Source organism: Fulmarus glacialis, unplaced genomic scaffold (genome assembly GCF_000690835.1).
Source record: "Fulmarus glacialis isolate BGI_N327 unplaced genomic scaffold, ASM69083v1 scaffold21842, whole genome shotgun sequence".
In the NCBI taxonomy this organism is placed as follows: domain Eukaryota; kingdom Metazoa; phylum Chordata; class Aves; order Procellariiformes; family Procellariidae; genus Fulmarus; species Fulmarus glacialis.
Window position 1 is genome coordinate 15187 of NW_009197470.1, and position 15875 is coordinate 31061.

At 36.9% G+C, this 15875-nt stretch overlaps 1 protein-coding gene across 1 annotated transcript in view; it reads left to right on the forward strand.

Moving 5' to 3' along the window:
* LOC104072941 (rab GTPase-activating protein 1) overlaps window positions 1-15117 on the forward strand; it is a gene marked incomplete at its 3' end in the record, with an annotated part of 24190 nt that extends 9073 nt beyond the window's left edge. Inside the window, exons 6-12 of the mRNA XM_009572557.1 lie at window positions 3052-3162; window positions 4260-4326; window positions 5817-5919; window positions 7122-7291; window positions 10051-10225; window positions 11990-12083; window positions 14967-15117. Coding sequence (XP_009570852.1) covers window positions 3052-3162; window positions 4260-4326; window positions 5817-5919; window positions 7122-7291; window positions 10051-10225; window positions 11990-12083; window positions 14967-15117 — 871 coding nt within the window. The remainder of the gene's footprint in view (window positions 1-3051; window positions 3163-4259; window positions 4327-5816; window positions 5920-7121; window positions 7292-10050; window positions 10226-11989; window positions 12084-14966) is intronic.
* Window positions 15118-15875: the final 758 nt, after the last annotated feature.

Below are 15875 nucleotides of genomic sequence, written 5' to 3' on the forward strand. Positions count from 1 at the left end.
AAAATGCATCATTGTGACTATGCTCTCATATCCAGAGTAGTGCATGTTTTTGGCCAGGTTTTCAAAGGTGCTGAGGCTGTGTGAATACTACAGGAGGCATAAGGGTGCATATTTTTATTAAAGTCTCATGAAAAAAGGCAGAGAAAATTAGAAACTCTGAAAAAAATCTTTTTTTTAAATAATTTTGCTGATCTCGAAAAGATAAGTTACTCTCCAGAGAAGTACTCAGCCAAATCTGTTCATCACAAGACATATTTACTTTTAATATCTAGTACAGGGCTATTATTGCTTCATCAGCTGAGAGCTTGATGGTCAAGATCTCAGACTTGTTCCTACATTGCTATTCCAGCACTAAATAAAGCGTAGTTGTCCATAATGTGTTTTTTGTTTCCAGAGATCTGGCTCTGTATGCAACCCAGTGTCAGAAAACAACCATACAATCATAAATTTGTGATCAGCAAGTGTCTAGAATTTAATGTAATAATATTATTTAAAACCCTTTCTGAAATAGTTGTTTACTTACAGTCATAGGAAAGATGTTTGTGTAGAAGCAGAAGGTTCAAATATATAGGAATATAAAGACCGCTTTGCATTTTAACGTTGGTCATTAGGTTTGCTTTTGCTCCATGAATGGCTTAAATTCAATTCAATCTTTCTTAAATATGTTGAACAGAGAGAATTCTGAAAGAGCAGAATGTAATAGATCAAATCATACGTGCTGGACTTTTTCCTCTTTGCATGATAGTGCTTTGGTAGTTACTGGAGTTACATAGTTCAAGCTGAAATCTTCCAGTGCTGCCCAGGAAAGGAAAATTTCTTGAATGGCATTGCCTGTGTAGACATGCTGTTATTTTTATCCTAATAAAAACTCAGCTTTCCTTATTTCCCCCTTGTGATTGCAACTTCTAGTTACATCGTGCATTTTAAGAATATGAAGGATAAATCCTTCATCCGTACCCCTTTGCCTGTGATTTCTTAGGATTGATCTCTGTATCAGTTATTGAAAGCAGAAAAGAAGGCAGAATTCAAATTTGTTATCAGAGATCATCAATATTAGTTCTCCTTGGTTTTGCCATGATCTTTCATTAAAATACTCACCTGTTCTGATCTGTAAAGTAGTGTTTCTTTATCAGTATCAAAAAAGCTTTATGAACAAAGCTTGCCTCTGTTTCTAACTGGTTCTGTTTTCTGACCGAGTTCTCAAAATTTAATTTAATTCTTCCTCTTTTTTTTTTTCTGAACCAGGTGTTATTAGCAAGTGGTGGTGTAGGGTGAGAGTATTAGAGCAGCTTTTCACATTTTATCAGCTAATGCTGTTTTCATGTTAAGTCCAATGGTGGATAACCTTGGTTTCTAAAAAGACCTTTTTTAGTTTATGCTAAACAGCTTTTTTTTCTGCTTAGCCTATACACAGTGCCCTTAGATGTTTTATGTAACCATTTATAGTGTTCTGTAATTGCTGAAGTATCTTTATTTCAGTACAGCATGTCTGCCAAATACTCTGACTTGTTGAGCACATTGGCTCCTGGCCACAGCTTCAGAGATGTTTCTTTTCTTGGATTTACATCTAGCTCAAGTTATATTTATTAAATAAATAAATAAATCCCATTTAATAATCCAGTATTTATTCAGCGCTCCAAAGGACTGCTCAAGTGTTGAAACTGAAAAATGATTTAGCTCAGGGCCTGAGCCTGAAAGATACTGACGGTTCTTGTGCTTGGATGCAGCAGCGGCCACTGGGGTGCATGGCAGGTGGAAGCATGGCTGTAGCACACAGCCAGGTGAAGTTCAGTCTTGCTGGTTTGGTCATAATGTCAGCGTAACCACAGCAGTGCAGGCCGTGTAAGCCAGCCTAGGATTTGATGCTTACATGGTTTCCAGAAGTTGTGCTGCTAAGAGCTGTTTCAGTCCTAGCCAGCTTGGGTATGTCAGCATGGGCTGTAGATTGAACTTCAGCCTTTGCTATGGAGATGTATCTAAAGATCTTTTCAGCCACAAAAATACAGTTGCATTAGGGGTGGAATAAGGCATTTGTTTAAAAGCTATGTACCTACCCTGTACAAGGTGAAGAAAAGTGGATTTTTGCCTCCAGCTAAGCAGAATCCTGCCTACGTTGGGCATACAGTACAGGCATACAGTTCAAATAGCAAGCTTTATCAGTTTGACACTAATCCTCGTATGACCCTTTGCGCGCAGACCCATGCTGACCTGGAAGTTGAGAGAACACTTTCCACATACTCAGTCTCTGATCTCAATCTTTAATGTACCTGAACCTGTCTTGGCTCATCTACCTTCACTTGTCACCCTGGGTCACTAGTAGTGCATTTCTGTCATGCCAGGGAAATGAGGTCTGACTGCATGATCTGGCTCTAAGAATGTAAATCCACTGTCCTGGCCCCGGAGACAAAACTCCTGCTGACAGTTAAAGGCAGCCTGCCATTCCCTGGGCTGGGTAAGCACCTGCTGTCAGAAAATAAACCCAAATTTTTTTGGAGGTGTTAAACTATGGGCATACTCCACAGTCCATTTTTCCACCACAGCGCTCTATCCCCTCTTTTTGCAGCATTTAGGAGAAGGTGCTCTTTAAAGAAAAAATAAGGGAAATGGTCTAAAGATTGGTGCCCTCTCCTGGCTTGTTGGCTTATCATGTGCCCCAGCAGTCACCTCCTTTGTGAAAGAAAGTGATACGCAGTTTCTTATAAGTAATTGCTTAACAGATAATACTTGGTTTTACATGGGGAATCAATACTTAGAAACTTTCTTGAAATGCTGCTGGAAGTCTCACACCACTAAGCCACGCAGTATAAACCCACATTTTTTATTTTGAAAACCAAGTGTCCTTGGTTTTCACCTAATGATGATAAAATAACATCACCTAATTATGTTGCCGTTTCTTTCATGTTACTGATTGCAGCGTGCAAGGAAGAAAGGTCTTGAGTGCTTTTGTGTAAGAAGCTGGCTTCACCAAGTATCTGATGCTGTTTTTGATACATGCAAGGAATACAGATAAATGACGCTCTGAGTTTTTTTTCCTTTCCTGGTAAATAACAGTGCGGTTCCCAAAGACAAGGACAGGCAATGCTTTAAACTCCGCCAAGGAATTGATAAGAAGATAGTGATTTACGTCCAACAGACAACTAATAAAGAACTTGCTATTGAGAGGTAATTTCATCGATTTTTAAAAAAATCTTTATCTGTTTGATGTTTTGTGTTCTTTCCTCTGAGGCAGCAGGTTAGTAATTGTTCTATGAATACTCCGTTTGTGTAATGTAACACCACACCTCTCTCTTGAGTGGGATTGTGCGGAAGATCAGATTGGTTTGTTCAGCGCATGTGTGGCAGGGGGCACAATACAGGCACAGTCAAATCTTGCACAGATCTGGTTGTGAAATCAGTGGTCGCATCCCCTCTAAATACCCATTTCAAAATCTTTTTTAAAAAACATAGTGCTTTTATTTTCAGTGGCCAGTTTGTATTCAATACTGAGGCTATAATCAGTGATTGAGTTATTTCAATTTGCTTTCCTTTCTTCTCTGTTGCATCTGAGAATATCGTTGTACGTACGCTTTGAATCTGCCACAGTCTGGAATTCTAGAATATGAAGCGTCTGTCTAGGGAAGGGGAGAGCTCACACTTCAAATCTTTCCCTGCTTAGAAATAAACTAGCGGTTTTTGACTACTGACAGAGTTTAGTGCTGCTCATGCTACAGAGAAAAGACACAGCTTCTGCCAGCCTTTGTTGTCTGAAATGAAACGCAGGACAGTGTGGTAAACCAGAGGATGATGTGGAATATACCTGTGTGGGCCAAAAGTCTTTGCAAAATTAAACCATAACAGACAGGTTCTTGCACTTCATCTGATTCTTCTCTGTATCAAAGGGTAAATTCTGTGCAAATATGTCTCCAAAAACAAAAAAAAAATGAAAAGAAGGGAAGAATAATGCAGGTCAAGTTGTCCTGCGGGATAGGGAACCCTTGCTAGCAGTCTGTTTTACACTGTTCTTGCAAACAAAGATAATTGAACAACTTCACAGGCTACCATAGGCAGGGTAAAATCATATTGTAAATCTGCTTATGAAATCTTGCTCGACGTTTTTAATACTGGCTTGACATGCTTGATGCTGCTTTCAAATGTCAAGGTTTGTTGACATTTGTTATTGGATTCATGGACTGCTTGTTATGTATGACAGCAAATGTTTAGATAAGGAATGTTAATGGTTTGTTTATGAGTAAGTCTAGTTTTTTTGCCTGGCTTTGCAGATGTTTTGGCCTTCTCCTTAGCCGTGGGAAAGATGTTCGGAGTGGTGACATGCACCTTTTAGATTTGGTAAGGATCTCTTATTAACAAAATTCAGTAATAATTTTAATTAGGATTGTGCGTGATCTCAGGATAGACAGAAGAGATTTAGACGCTAATGCACACTTGTTGATGGGGATTGATGCTGTAGCTTACGCTATTGAGGGTGAGGCTCTGGGCGACTGGGTTGAATCCCTGCCTCTGCTACAGAGCTAGAATATGACCTGATGCTTGGTCAAGGGAGTTGCCCAATTTTGCAGTCCATTGTGACTGTTCTCAGGGGCCTGAAATAAGAAACATGGAACCTTATTTTTGGAGGTGCTGAATATTAAAGATCTGTGCTTTGAACATAGAAAGTTTTATAGCATACTTATCACTGTAAAAATTGAGGCCTAAGTGGCTTCAAATACAATACTGAGAATTAGTGGGCGCTTTATTTTTGAGACTCACTTTTCCATCTATAAAATGATGATAGAGATCATCTGACTTCACAAGTGTGTTGTGAAAACAAACTTGCTACTATTTATGAAGTACATGCTTGTTACAGTAGTGAGTACCCAAAAAGGTCCAATACTACATGAATAATTTTGCTTTTTACCAGGCTTTGGCTTGCCCAGAAAATAAGGTTGGTGAGAAGACAGACACGCTGAACACTAAAGATAAAATATTGACTTGGTTATTATTAGCTGAATAACATGTGTTTTATATGCTGAATAAAGCTGGATCTCAAGATGTTTTAGAGTAAAATTTATTTTATAAAATAGCTACTTAGGATAACATAAAATACATCTGGTGTATTAAAACTTCATAGTGAAGTAGAAGGTGTGTTAATGTGAAACATCTGCCAAGGGTACAAGTTCAGCAGCTTGTAAGAGAGTGTTCTGATTTAATTTGTTTTCTTGTATTAGAGGCAATGAACTACATCCCCTCAGTTCGTGCTTAAAGCCTTATATGTTTAAATGCTTACCACTCAGGCAGCTGTCATTCAGAGACTGAATGATACAAAATGAGGCCAGAATGACTGGATTGGCTTGGATTTTCCAGAAGAACTTAAAAGAAGCTTGAAAAGATGGGGGTTTTTTTGGTTTGTTTTTTCTGGTTTTTGGTTTTGGTGGTTTTTTTTTCAAGCGGCAACATAAAAACAAAGCCTTTGCAGCTTGGAGTCCTGTCTTTCCAAGTACTTGGCTGCGATCTCACCTACACCTCTGTGAGCTGAAAGTTGCTGTTAAACAGACACTTTCAAAATGAGCTCGTTCTCACTAGACAGATGTTCATACCACATACATATATAACAATTAGTATTAGTTGGCTTCTTTGTATTATCAGCAAGGACACCGAAGATTGCATGGGAACTCTATTCTTTTCTTCAGAGATGATCTCTGTTACAGGACTGTGTCACATGGACTTCAGATGCTTGTCCTTCTCTTGCCAGTGCAGTAGCTCTTTTATGGGGCTGAGACTCCGTAATATAGAGATTTCTTTAATTTAAATAAAAATACATAAACTTACCTTGTTTCCAGGAGTCCATGGGTAAAAGTTCTGATGGGAAATCATACGTGATCACTGGGAGCTGGAATCAAAAATCTCCACACTTCCAGTTTGTGAATGAAGAAACACCAAAAGGTATGAACTTTGCCAGATGTTATCCCTAGCCAGGGCAAATGACTTACGTAGTGGGCATCGGATCAATTCTCTTTTCTTTTAAGGTGAATCCCGCAAAAAGACTTTCTTCATAGTATGGGATATATTCTCAGAAAGTAGGATGCCAGATGTAACATAAAAATCTAAACAAAATGGAAGGCTAGAAGAAAACTCCGGTGTTCAGTAATAATACCTTGTAAGAACTGTATCCCAGTAGGAGGCTGTATAGGTGTGGGGACAGGATGCAGACGCTTTGTGCACCATTAGAGCTTCTTAAGAATCCCATTGAGAATTGCACTAAATGGCTATTGCAGATTTCTTTGCTTAGTTTCTGTGGTCAGTTCAGATTTTTCTCAATCCAAGTTTATAATTAAAAAAGAAGGATTCCTATACCTTGAAAACGAAAGTAAAAAACAGCTGATGCTGCATTGCTCTCTGGAGTCCTGAAGCAGATCTGTCATTACTTCTTTTAAGATGTCAGCTGAATTATCATCTTTTCAATCTATTGTCACAGTTGCATGCCAAAGGTTGGGGAAGTTAATGGGAATTGACTGGGCAAAGTCATAGAAGTCAGCTGCTGGGTACAGCTGGGTACAATCTGCTGCTAGATTGAATGCCATCCTACCTAAAGGACACAATTTATCATTTAGTACCAGAAGAGATCTCATAGGTCACTGAGTCCAGTTGCCTCCTTTTGGAGCATCATATGGTATAGTCATTTTTCTGAATCTCACAGCTGAGATGGTCTTAAATGCTATCTTTAATATGGTGGGACTTAAGTGTTGTCTAAATAACTTCTAAAAACAAAAAACAACTAGAATGTAATTAGGCTAGATGGCAAGAGATCTGCACTGTGGATTTAAGTATACAGATCCTTTATAATGTTTAATGAAGATTTTTTTGATACATTTCAGTGAGATTTGAAAAAGCAAAATTTTTATTCTCTTTAACAAGATCATTTTCTTGGCTTGAAGACTTAAGTTTTCTTACTCTCTAGTGAATAGTGCATAGTCATCTTATTTTCCTGTTTTGAAACTTCTAGGTTTTTGAGATGTTAAATTAGGGAAAAAATTGAATTCTGCAAAAAAGTTTCTTTTGTCCTTTCATGTTACTAGGAAGGAGGTTATGGAATATTTTGTTTGAAATATTTCTTTTAATACTATAGCTTTGTTTTTTCTCTCTAGATAAAGTATTGTTCATGACTACTGCTGTGGATTTGGTGATAACTGAGGTTCAGGAACCTGTTCGATTCATTCTGGAGACTAAAGTCAGAGTTTGTTCACCTAATGAGAGATTGTTCTGGCCCTTCAGCAAACGTAGTTCTACTGAAAATTTTTTCCTAAAATTGAAACAGGTAACACTTCTAAAAATAATTAAATAAAATCTACAGTTAATTTGGGATTTGGCAAGGTTGATTTTCAAATATAACTGTGGTATGGTCAGTTATATTGTTTTGAGACTTAAGAGGTAGGTTTATGGTATAATGCTGAATAAATAGAAACACATTGGAGGTAAAGATGAATTGTAGTTATTAGTGCCTGTTGGCAGATCAGAATTTCCCTGTGGTTGTTTCTCCCTATGATTGGTAAAACCTTGACTAATATAATGTTCATATTTCAACATCTTGCTCCTGAATTAAAGGTACAATAAATGCTCTTCAATTTTAGAAAAGCTATCCTTCATTAAGCTGATTGTTGCTGGCTATCTAAAGTTCCCATAAAAAGCTGGATGTCCTCATTTCAAAGCAAATTTTGACAGCTTTGATGAGGCTGCGAAGTTACATAGAGGCTTATGGATTTTCCAGCCAAATCACAGAAATAAAAGGAACAAAGGATTTCTCTACAAACCAGGGCTATGCTGAGAGTTGCTTGCATAAGGGTATAGTAGGGTAAGTATGTAAAATTAAGGGTTAAGAGAAAAAAAGGCTTTAATATAATCCAGGTGACAATGCTATCTGATATGTCACTAAATTGATTTTATCATAGAAATCCAACATTCTAATTTTTTTTTTTAGATGAGCAAACATCCACCTGAAATTAGAAAAAAAAAGTATGTTTTGTGAAAGTCTATTTTCTCCCTTGTACATGGTTGGAAGCAGAGATTTCGCACATACCCCAAGTTTTCCCTGGAGAAAAAAAATCCAAGCAACCACAAAAAATCCCTAGAACTTGTTAAAAACTTTTATTGTTTTTTCCAACTTACTTTTTTACCCTATCTACTAAAAAGGAAAGGATTATTTCTGTCCAGGATATTCATAATAACAGTACAAAGCAATAACTTTGTCTCAAAATAAGGCTGGAAAGTTGAAGGTCGAAGTTGCTAAAGAGATGATGTACTTGAAGTAGCTGCCATTCTCCTGCTTTAGGAATTACTGTTCTGAAATGAGAGTCCTGTTTAAAGAAATGAAAATATATGGAAGTAAATAACGATGTGAATGTATGTGCTCTCTCAAGGTTTAATAATTCTGGGCACAGCCCAAAAAAGCAAGGTTGGAGTCCTGATTTCTTGATAAGTGTTCTTCTTTAGAGAGGTTTTGAATGAAATGAGAGGCTTTTCTTAGTTCTTTTTGCACTTGTCTTAAAGTGCTAGCAAATAATGGCATCTTGGTAGTAACAAAGATGAGGTTTACTACGGATTCTTTTTTGTGTATGTCCTATTTTTTATATAAAATATGAATAAACATTTTGGAAACTTTCCTTCAAAATTTCCTTCAAAATTTAAGGTGGAAAAATTCTTCATGGATGATATCAGTCTTTCTATTTAGGATATCTTTGAGATGGAGCATGGAGATTTTGAACAGTTAAGGCTGTTGGGCTATAAATATTCTGCAGCCGCCAAAAAGTGCCTTTTCTGTTTGTCAGTTTAAAGGAAGCTTATCTTACTTAGCTAATTCTGTATCTTTTGTCTTACCAAATTCACAAGCATTGTGACTTATCTTAGCTAATTCTCTTTTTTCCACAGGCACTGTCAGGTTATCCAACTTCCAGTGTTTACTAATGGAAGATTATCAAAATTCATAGTGGAAGCAACAAATATAGAATGTACTGCCTGATAAGCCTGGAAGGGAAACCTGTTTCTATGGAGTCATGATTAGCCTATTAAAAATACAGCTGTGTAGAATTGGCTTATCTTACTTTGGCAGTGTTTCTTTATTCGGAAATGGTGAAAGCAGAGGGATTTTATTTGCTCAGATTACATTCAGTGATTTAGTCATTTTTAGTTTTGATACATTTCTCTTCATTTTTAGTACTCTGAAGGATAAAATTGAGCACTGGGAGCTTAGTGTAGAGTATAATTATAAATCTTATTTTCCTCTTTTCTTCACCTTCCCTTTTCTACTTTCTATTTTTATTCATTTATGAAAAAAAAGTTCTAAATCCTTAGACTGTATCAGAATTTTAGAACCACTTCACAAAGAAAAATCTTCCTTTAAAGGAAAGGAAGGTATCAAAGCATTGAAAATTAAGGAGAAAACAGGGCCACATAATAGATTTTGGGACTCAACAATTTGTGTTCCTGCAGCAATGTATACACAGATATATGACTTGGAAGCATCGCTAAAGACAATTGCTATGGTGGGAAGATAAATATGAACAATTTTTGTTAAAACTCTTTTTGCCGCCATCAGTATCCCCAGAAAGAGAGAGGAATTAGACATAATTTTAAAGATTTTGCTTTTAATTTTCTGCTAATCTTTAAATAAAGGCAGAGTTGCTTCATATTAAGGAACCTTCCTGTCTTAGACCGTTTGTTGGACGCGTGCGTTTACAGCTTTAAAAATCTATGCATTTGTGTCCAGTCTATTTATGGTTGAAAAGATGAGCTACCTATGCATGGCAGACCCGAATGACACTTCTTCTCTATCTGTAACAGATATTTATATCTTTTGGGTGCAGTATGCTTACAGCTTGTTCTAGGGCATTAGGGATAGAAACACTTGCAGGCCTGCATGATGCGTTAACTGTGCTGCAAGGATTGAACATTCCTTACTGTAGAATGTAATGAAAATTGTTTCTCAGCTCTCCTATTTCAAAAAGAGAAGGTAGAGCCTTATGAAGTAATCTGGATATTCTTACAGCTTTTATCAGTAAAATGAAACTTCTTGTTTCCTAGATAAAGCAAAAGGACAGAAAGAATAACTCAGACACATTATATGAAGTTGTGTGCCTAGAAAGTGAATCAGAAAGGGAGAGAAGAAAAACTACAGCAAGCCCCTCTCTTCGTCTGCCCCAGTCTGGGTCACAGGGCTCGATGATTCCTTCTCCTCCAGAGGATGATGAAGAAGAAGGTAAGTGGATTGTAGGCTTTGTATACTTCGTGAGAAAGGGCAGTCGGTAAATAACATACTTACGAAACATGTTGAATCCTTTCCAGTCAGAATCTGGCCTACTGATTTTTTTTTTTTCCCTTGCTTTAACGCTGTGAGTATTCGATAACCAGTACCCCTGCATTCCTGGATCAGCCTCTCCCTTGTCTGACACTTCTGTGTCTATGCTTTTCTGAGCCCAGGCCTCATGAAGCCTCCAGTGTGATATATTTGGAACAATGTGAAAAGAGGCTGCTAAAAATTTGGGATTATCATGCAACTTCTACCCCTCCCTAAGCAGCTGTCAACAGACTTGAGGGTAAAAATGAGAAGCTGATATTATTTGGAAATATAACCAAGCAGCATGTTTTAGTGAAGAGGCGAGTATAGACATCTGTAATACATAAAACTATACCAGGACCTGCGCAGCTTGAAACTTGATGCACCTTCAAGATCTTTTTTCTGCTTTTTAAAAATTCTCTTAAACCAGAATACGGACTAGTTCTGAGTATATAAACATCTGGCCTTACCGCTCTGAGCTGAAATGTAGATGACTTGAGTTTCTGCTTTTTCACTTTTTCTGCTGGCCGCCTATATGGCCTTGGGTGAATTGTTATACTTCCATGCGTTAGTTTCCCTTTTGGGGGGGAGTGGGGAGGAGGGGAAGGTTGGTTTGAAAATTAACTGCTTTACAAAGTGTTATTCATGAGCAATCTCTAACCACTATGCTAAATCACAGTGGTATTGTTTTCTAGACCAGGAACTTGTATATGTTTATATATATTTATATATTTTGATATATACATATCAAAATACATAAAACTTGCAACATTGCAAGAGTTTGCTGACAAGTTCAGGTGTCAGCTGAGAAAGCATAGATTTAATGAAAAAGAATGTATTTCCTCAATAATGCAAAAACAATGTTGACTGCTGTATCAGTGAAATGTAGTTTTTGTATATGATACTTGCTGTGAGTGTTTAAAAATATCTGGGAGTACATCAGTATTGGTTTCAAAAAGATTATGCTAATCCTCCCCCTCCACTGCATTTTTGAATGCATTTCATTCAAAAAACTCTTTAATTTAAGCCAAGGAAGTTACCAAAAAGTACTAGCTTTCAAAGCAAAAGTACAAAACAGTTAAAGTCGAATACCTCGTGGACTTTCATGGATCTGCAACAACATGCCAAGTCTGCAGCTGCTCAGTGGAACCACGTTGATTTTGTTGACTTTTTTGCTTTTGTAGTGTTGTAGCTTTTCACATGTAGAAAGTTGTGCTTTCTGAGAACTTTTGTAGTCTTCCAAAAGTTTGGGGTAGAATAACAGAATTACTTCAGTGGGAAGGGACATCTGGAGGTCTGTAATCCTGCCTCCCACTCAGTATGAATCCAGCCAGATAGATTGTTCAAGGCCTTGTCCTGTTGCATTTTGACCATCTCCAGAGGTGAAGTTTCCACAACCTCTCTGGGCCCTTGTATCAGTTTGGCCTCCCTCATGGTAAATTTTTTTCCTGATTTTTAATTAGAATTTCATGTGTTGCTACTTGTCTTCTGTCTCTTGTCACATCACTGCGTGCTTCCGAGAAGAGTCCACTTGTGCCTTCTCTGTGTTGAGCGCACAAGCACTGCATCCACAAATGCAGAGGAATGCTTCTTGCCATACACTGATACAGTTAGGAGAGCAACATTTAAATCTGCAAAGGTAGAGTAATGGCTGATCTCATAGCATCTCCTCTGTTCTGTTGTCAGACAATGATGAACCCCTCTTAAGTGGTTCTGGAGATGTTTCCAAAGAGTGTGCAGAAAAAATTCTTGAGACGTGGGGAGAGCTGCTGTCCAAATGGTAAGTGGCAAAATCACATTCTGAAAATTACAATTCTGAACATTCTCAGTCTGTTTCCTTCTGCTCGGAGTTTTTGTTATTTCCAGAAGCCAGCTGAGATGAGATTAGTATGGATTTAGTCCTCTTTCATCTCCTCTTTCTCTAACTTTGTGTTTTCTAATTTCTTCAGAGGGTGTTTTAAGTATTTTCATTTTTGAGTGCATGCTTAAATACTGTATAGAAATTCATTTACGCTGTGTCTTTAGGTGGTTGTCTCTTAAAATGCGTATTTTACTTATCTGTGAGTTTCACTGGGATTTTGTTAAAGAAAAACCTAAACTAAGTAGTATAAAGAAAATGCAGCACTGCTTTTGTCTTTATTTTGCATAGATCACTTCCATTGCTCTTTGTAATTCTGATGTAGTTCACAGCCAATTTTTCCTGCAGCTGTCATATCTTAGTAACTGTAGCTTAAGAATATGGGAGATTTGTACTTGGATAGCGAAGATGCTTTTCCTCCCTTATCTAAAGGAAGATGGCTCCAGAGCTTGCCAAGAAGGAAGTACATGAGCTCATCTGTTTTTTTCCTAGAAAATGCCAATTTACAAGAAGAGTGTTTCTTGACAGGCGAGTTGCTAATGCAACACCTGTCCTCCTTTCATGAAGGATCTTTTATTCATCTTGAAGTAGCCTGAGCAGTTCTAAGAAAGTGATGCTGATTTTTTTTTTTTCACAAAGGGGGATGACAGGCACAACGTCAGATTTAGCTCAAATATGCTACATTTTGACTCTTGCTTTAGTTGTTGCCTTCTGCTTCCTCATGTTACTGAGGAGCAGGGCAAGGGGTGTACAGCAAATCAAAGATCTGAACAGAATACTAGATCTCAGGAGCAGGACAGAAGAGATTAGAGTAAGTTAGGCACTTTAGATGATGTGACCTCTTAGCCAGGATTCTCTTTAAATTAAGTTTATAACAATTCAACATTATTTTTTATTTTCTGTAATTACTTAGTACTTACTTGAATAAGTACTTTTATTTCCAGTTTGGTTCTGCACTAATATATTGCGCTAATTTGGTAGGACATCAGAAATGGACACATTCGTAAGAAGGGGAAGGCTGTGGTAAAATAATGTATGATTCCTTTTCCCTCCCTCTCCTAGACTTGTACAAACATCTTTAACAGATGAGCTCTATGCATCTGCTGCTGTGAGAAAGTTTCTTTCAACTTGAATTTTTTTGTAAATCTTCCAAGGGCTCAAAGATAATTAAGCCACCTGACTCCCATTGAAAATGTTTTGGCAGCTCTAAGAGGATATGAAGTGCTTCTGTGCTAATGCTGGCATAAACTTTAATATGTGTTAAAGGGCTTTCCTTCTTAACCAAAACCAAGTATTTGGAAGTAATGATCATTGAGCTTTTAACATAAGAGGATTGAAAATCATAAAAATCAGAGTTCAGGTAGTTTCATGCTAGTTTTTTAGAATCCTGTAATTAGATTTGTATAGCAATTAAATATGCATTGGTATTTTGTGATTGCCAAATAATATTTGGTTCATATTTCATAACTGCTGAGTCACACAATTTTCTTGTTTCAAAATAGTTTGGAAGAATCTAGTAGTGTGTGGCTTTTAGTCTACAGCCTTACAGGTCTTGGCTGTATTCATTGGAATTACTGTTGTACTTATTCTGATCTGAGATTAAGGCAAAGCAGTTTTATAGGCCTTTACAAAGAAGTTGATTATTTTGTATATAACAAGTATTTTGTATAAATATTTATACATATTTATGTATTATAAAGGTATAATAAATGCTCTGTAAGTATATGATATATAAGTCTATAGACATGAATGCATATAGATAAAAATGTAACTATTATATAAATATTATTTTTATTATAGTTGATTTTGTTTAGGCAAGGCAAAGTGAAGGAGGATATTATGGTACTAGGTTCTGTGCAATATATACTGGTTTAAATGAATGCATTGCTAGTCTCTAGATTACTGTGGAACACTGTAGGCTGGAGAAGGGCAACAAGGAGTCCCAGTCTGTGTAAAATTATCATCCACGTATCTGTTAGACTGTTAGCAAACATTATTAAATACCAGCTTATTGTTAAGAAGATAACGTGATCGATATGACATAAGTTCAGTTTTTTGCCTGGCTTTGTCTATTAGTCCTCTTAATCATTTTACCTAGAATTGTGTTTTTTAGTAACTGCAGAAAAATTGTAATTTCTTTGATTTAAGACCTGTGTGTCTTTTGGGGATTTTATGTATAAGCCACAAATGGACTGTTCAGCTTAACTTTCTGTAACTGTGTAAATTATATGTAGGTTTAGTTTTTACATTTTACAGTGCTGTAATTTATGAGCTGTCACCAGTCTCACTTGAAAAAATGTTTAGATGGGACTAGCTTGTACAGTGGAAGCTGCTTAAACACATGGATGTAGTTAGATAACCATGTGAGATTTTTCTGTATCTCTGTTTGCCTGCCTTCTCTCCCTCCCTCACCTGGAAGGTTACCTGCCTGCTCGGGTGTAGAAAGTCTAGAGAGCAGTATATGCTTCTTCAAACTAATTCTCATTTTGGTGCAGTTTGAGCTTGGAATCTTACACAGTGTGGTATCTGTCCTCAAGTTCTAGTTTTGCTGGAGTGTTTTGATTCGTTGAGTATTTTGTAACATATGTTTATATTATATTTAAATTTAATGGGAATCAAGGAAATAGTTTGGAAAGTGCTTCTCCAAATCTGTTTTATTTCATAACTTGAATTTCACTTCTCTGGCAACATATGGACTGTCTTGAAATTCTGTCATTTGACATGTTTGCTGTTACACATCAATTGTTGCTCATGTACTCATTTATTTGTATAAATAATAGTAACAATGCTTTCACCTACACCCAGGCACCTCAATTTGAGCGTGAGGCCAAAGACATTGTCAGCGTTGGTGAGAAGTGGTGTCCCTGAGGCCCTAAGAGGAGAAGTGTGGCAGTTGCTGGCAGGGTGTCATAATAACGATCACCTGGTGGAGAAGTACCGAATTCTCATCACAAAGGTAGAATGCTTTTTTTTTCATCTTTTTCCCCCATATCTTAAGGAACAGAAATACAGAGACTTCCAAGTGTGTACCCTCTTGCTTAAAATTTCATGAGTGTATCTGAACATAGTGTGTCGTCTAGTGAGTGTAATTCAGTCCTCTCTCCAACAAAAAACCCCAACATGCAGTGCTAGTTGTGGCATTATCTCTACTTAGAGAGCTTTCTTTTTAATAGTCCTACTTCTGTTTCACTCAGATGAGTTCTGAGTTTGTCGAAAATTGGTATTCTATTAATTGCTTTCATAATTGACAGAGATTCAGGGAGCTCATTTCCTTTGCTTGTTTGGCTTTCCTGAATGAAAGCTGAATTCTGCTGTATTGTCTTAACATTTATGCTAAAAAGCCAGCGCTAGTTGAAATTGCAGCCTTTTTTTGATAGGAAAAAACAGAACACTTCAGACATTTTTGCACTAGACAGCAGTTTTTTAACTTCTCATTTTGAATGCTGACCTCAGTAACATAGGAGAATAACAATTGTATATACAGACATCATTTGGTGTTTCTCAAAGTTCTAGAGTAACAAATGGGTCACAAAATGGAATGTCACTTCCTTATCCAGAAAACCGAAGTGTTAATTTGGATTTGACCATTATCTGTATAGATACTTTTATTTTACTGCTTTCATCAAACATGCAAGTCTAGAAGGACTATATTAGAAAGTATTAATGATGCAACTTTAGTACAAATGTAACAGAAATTAATTATTCACTAGTTAA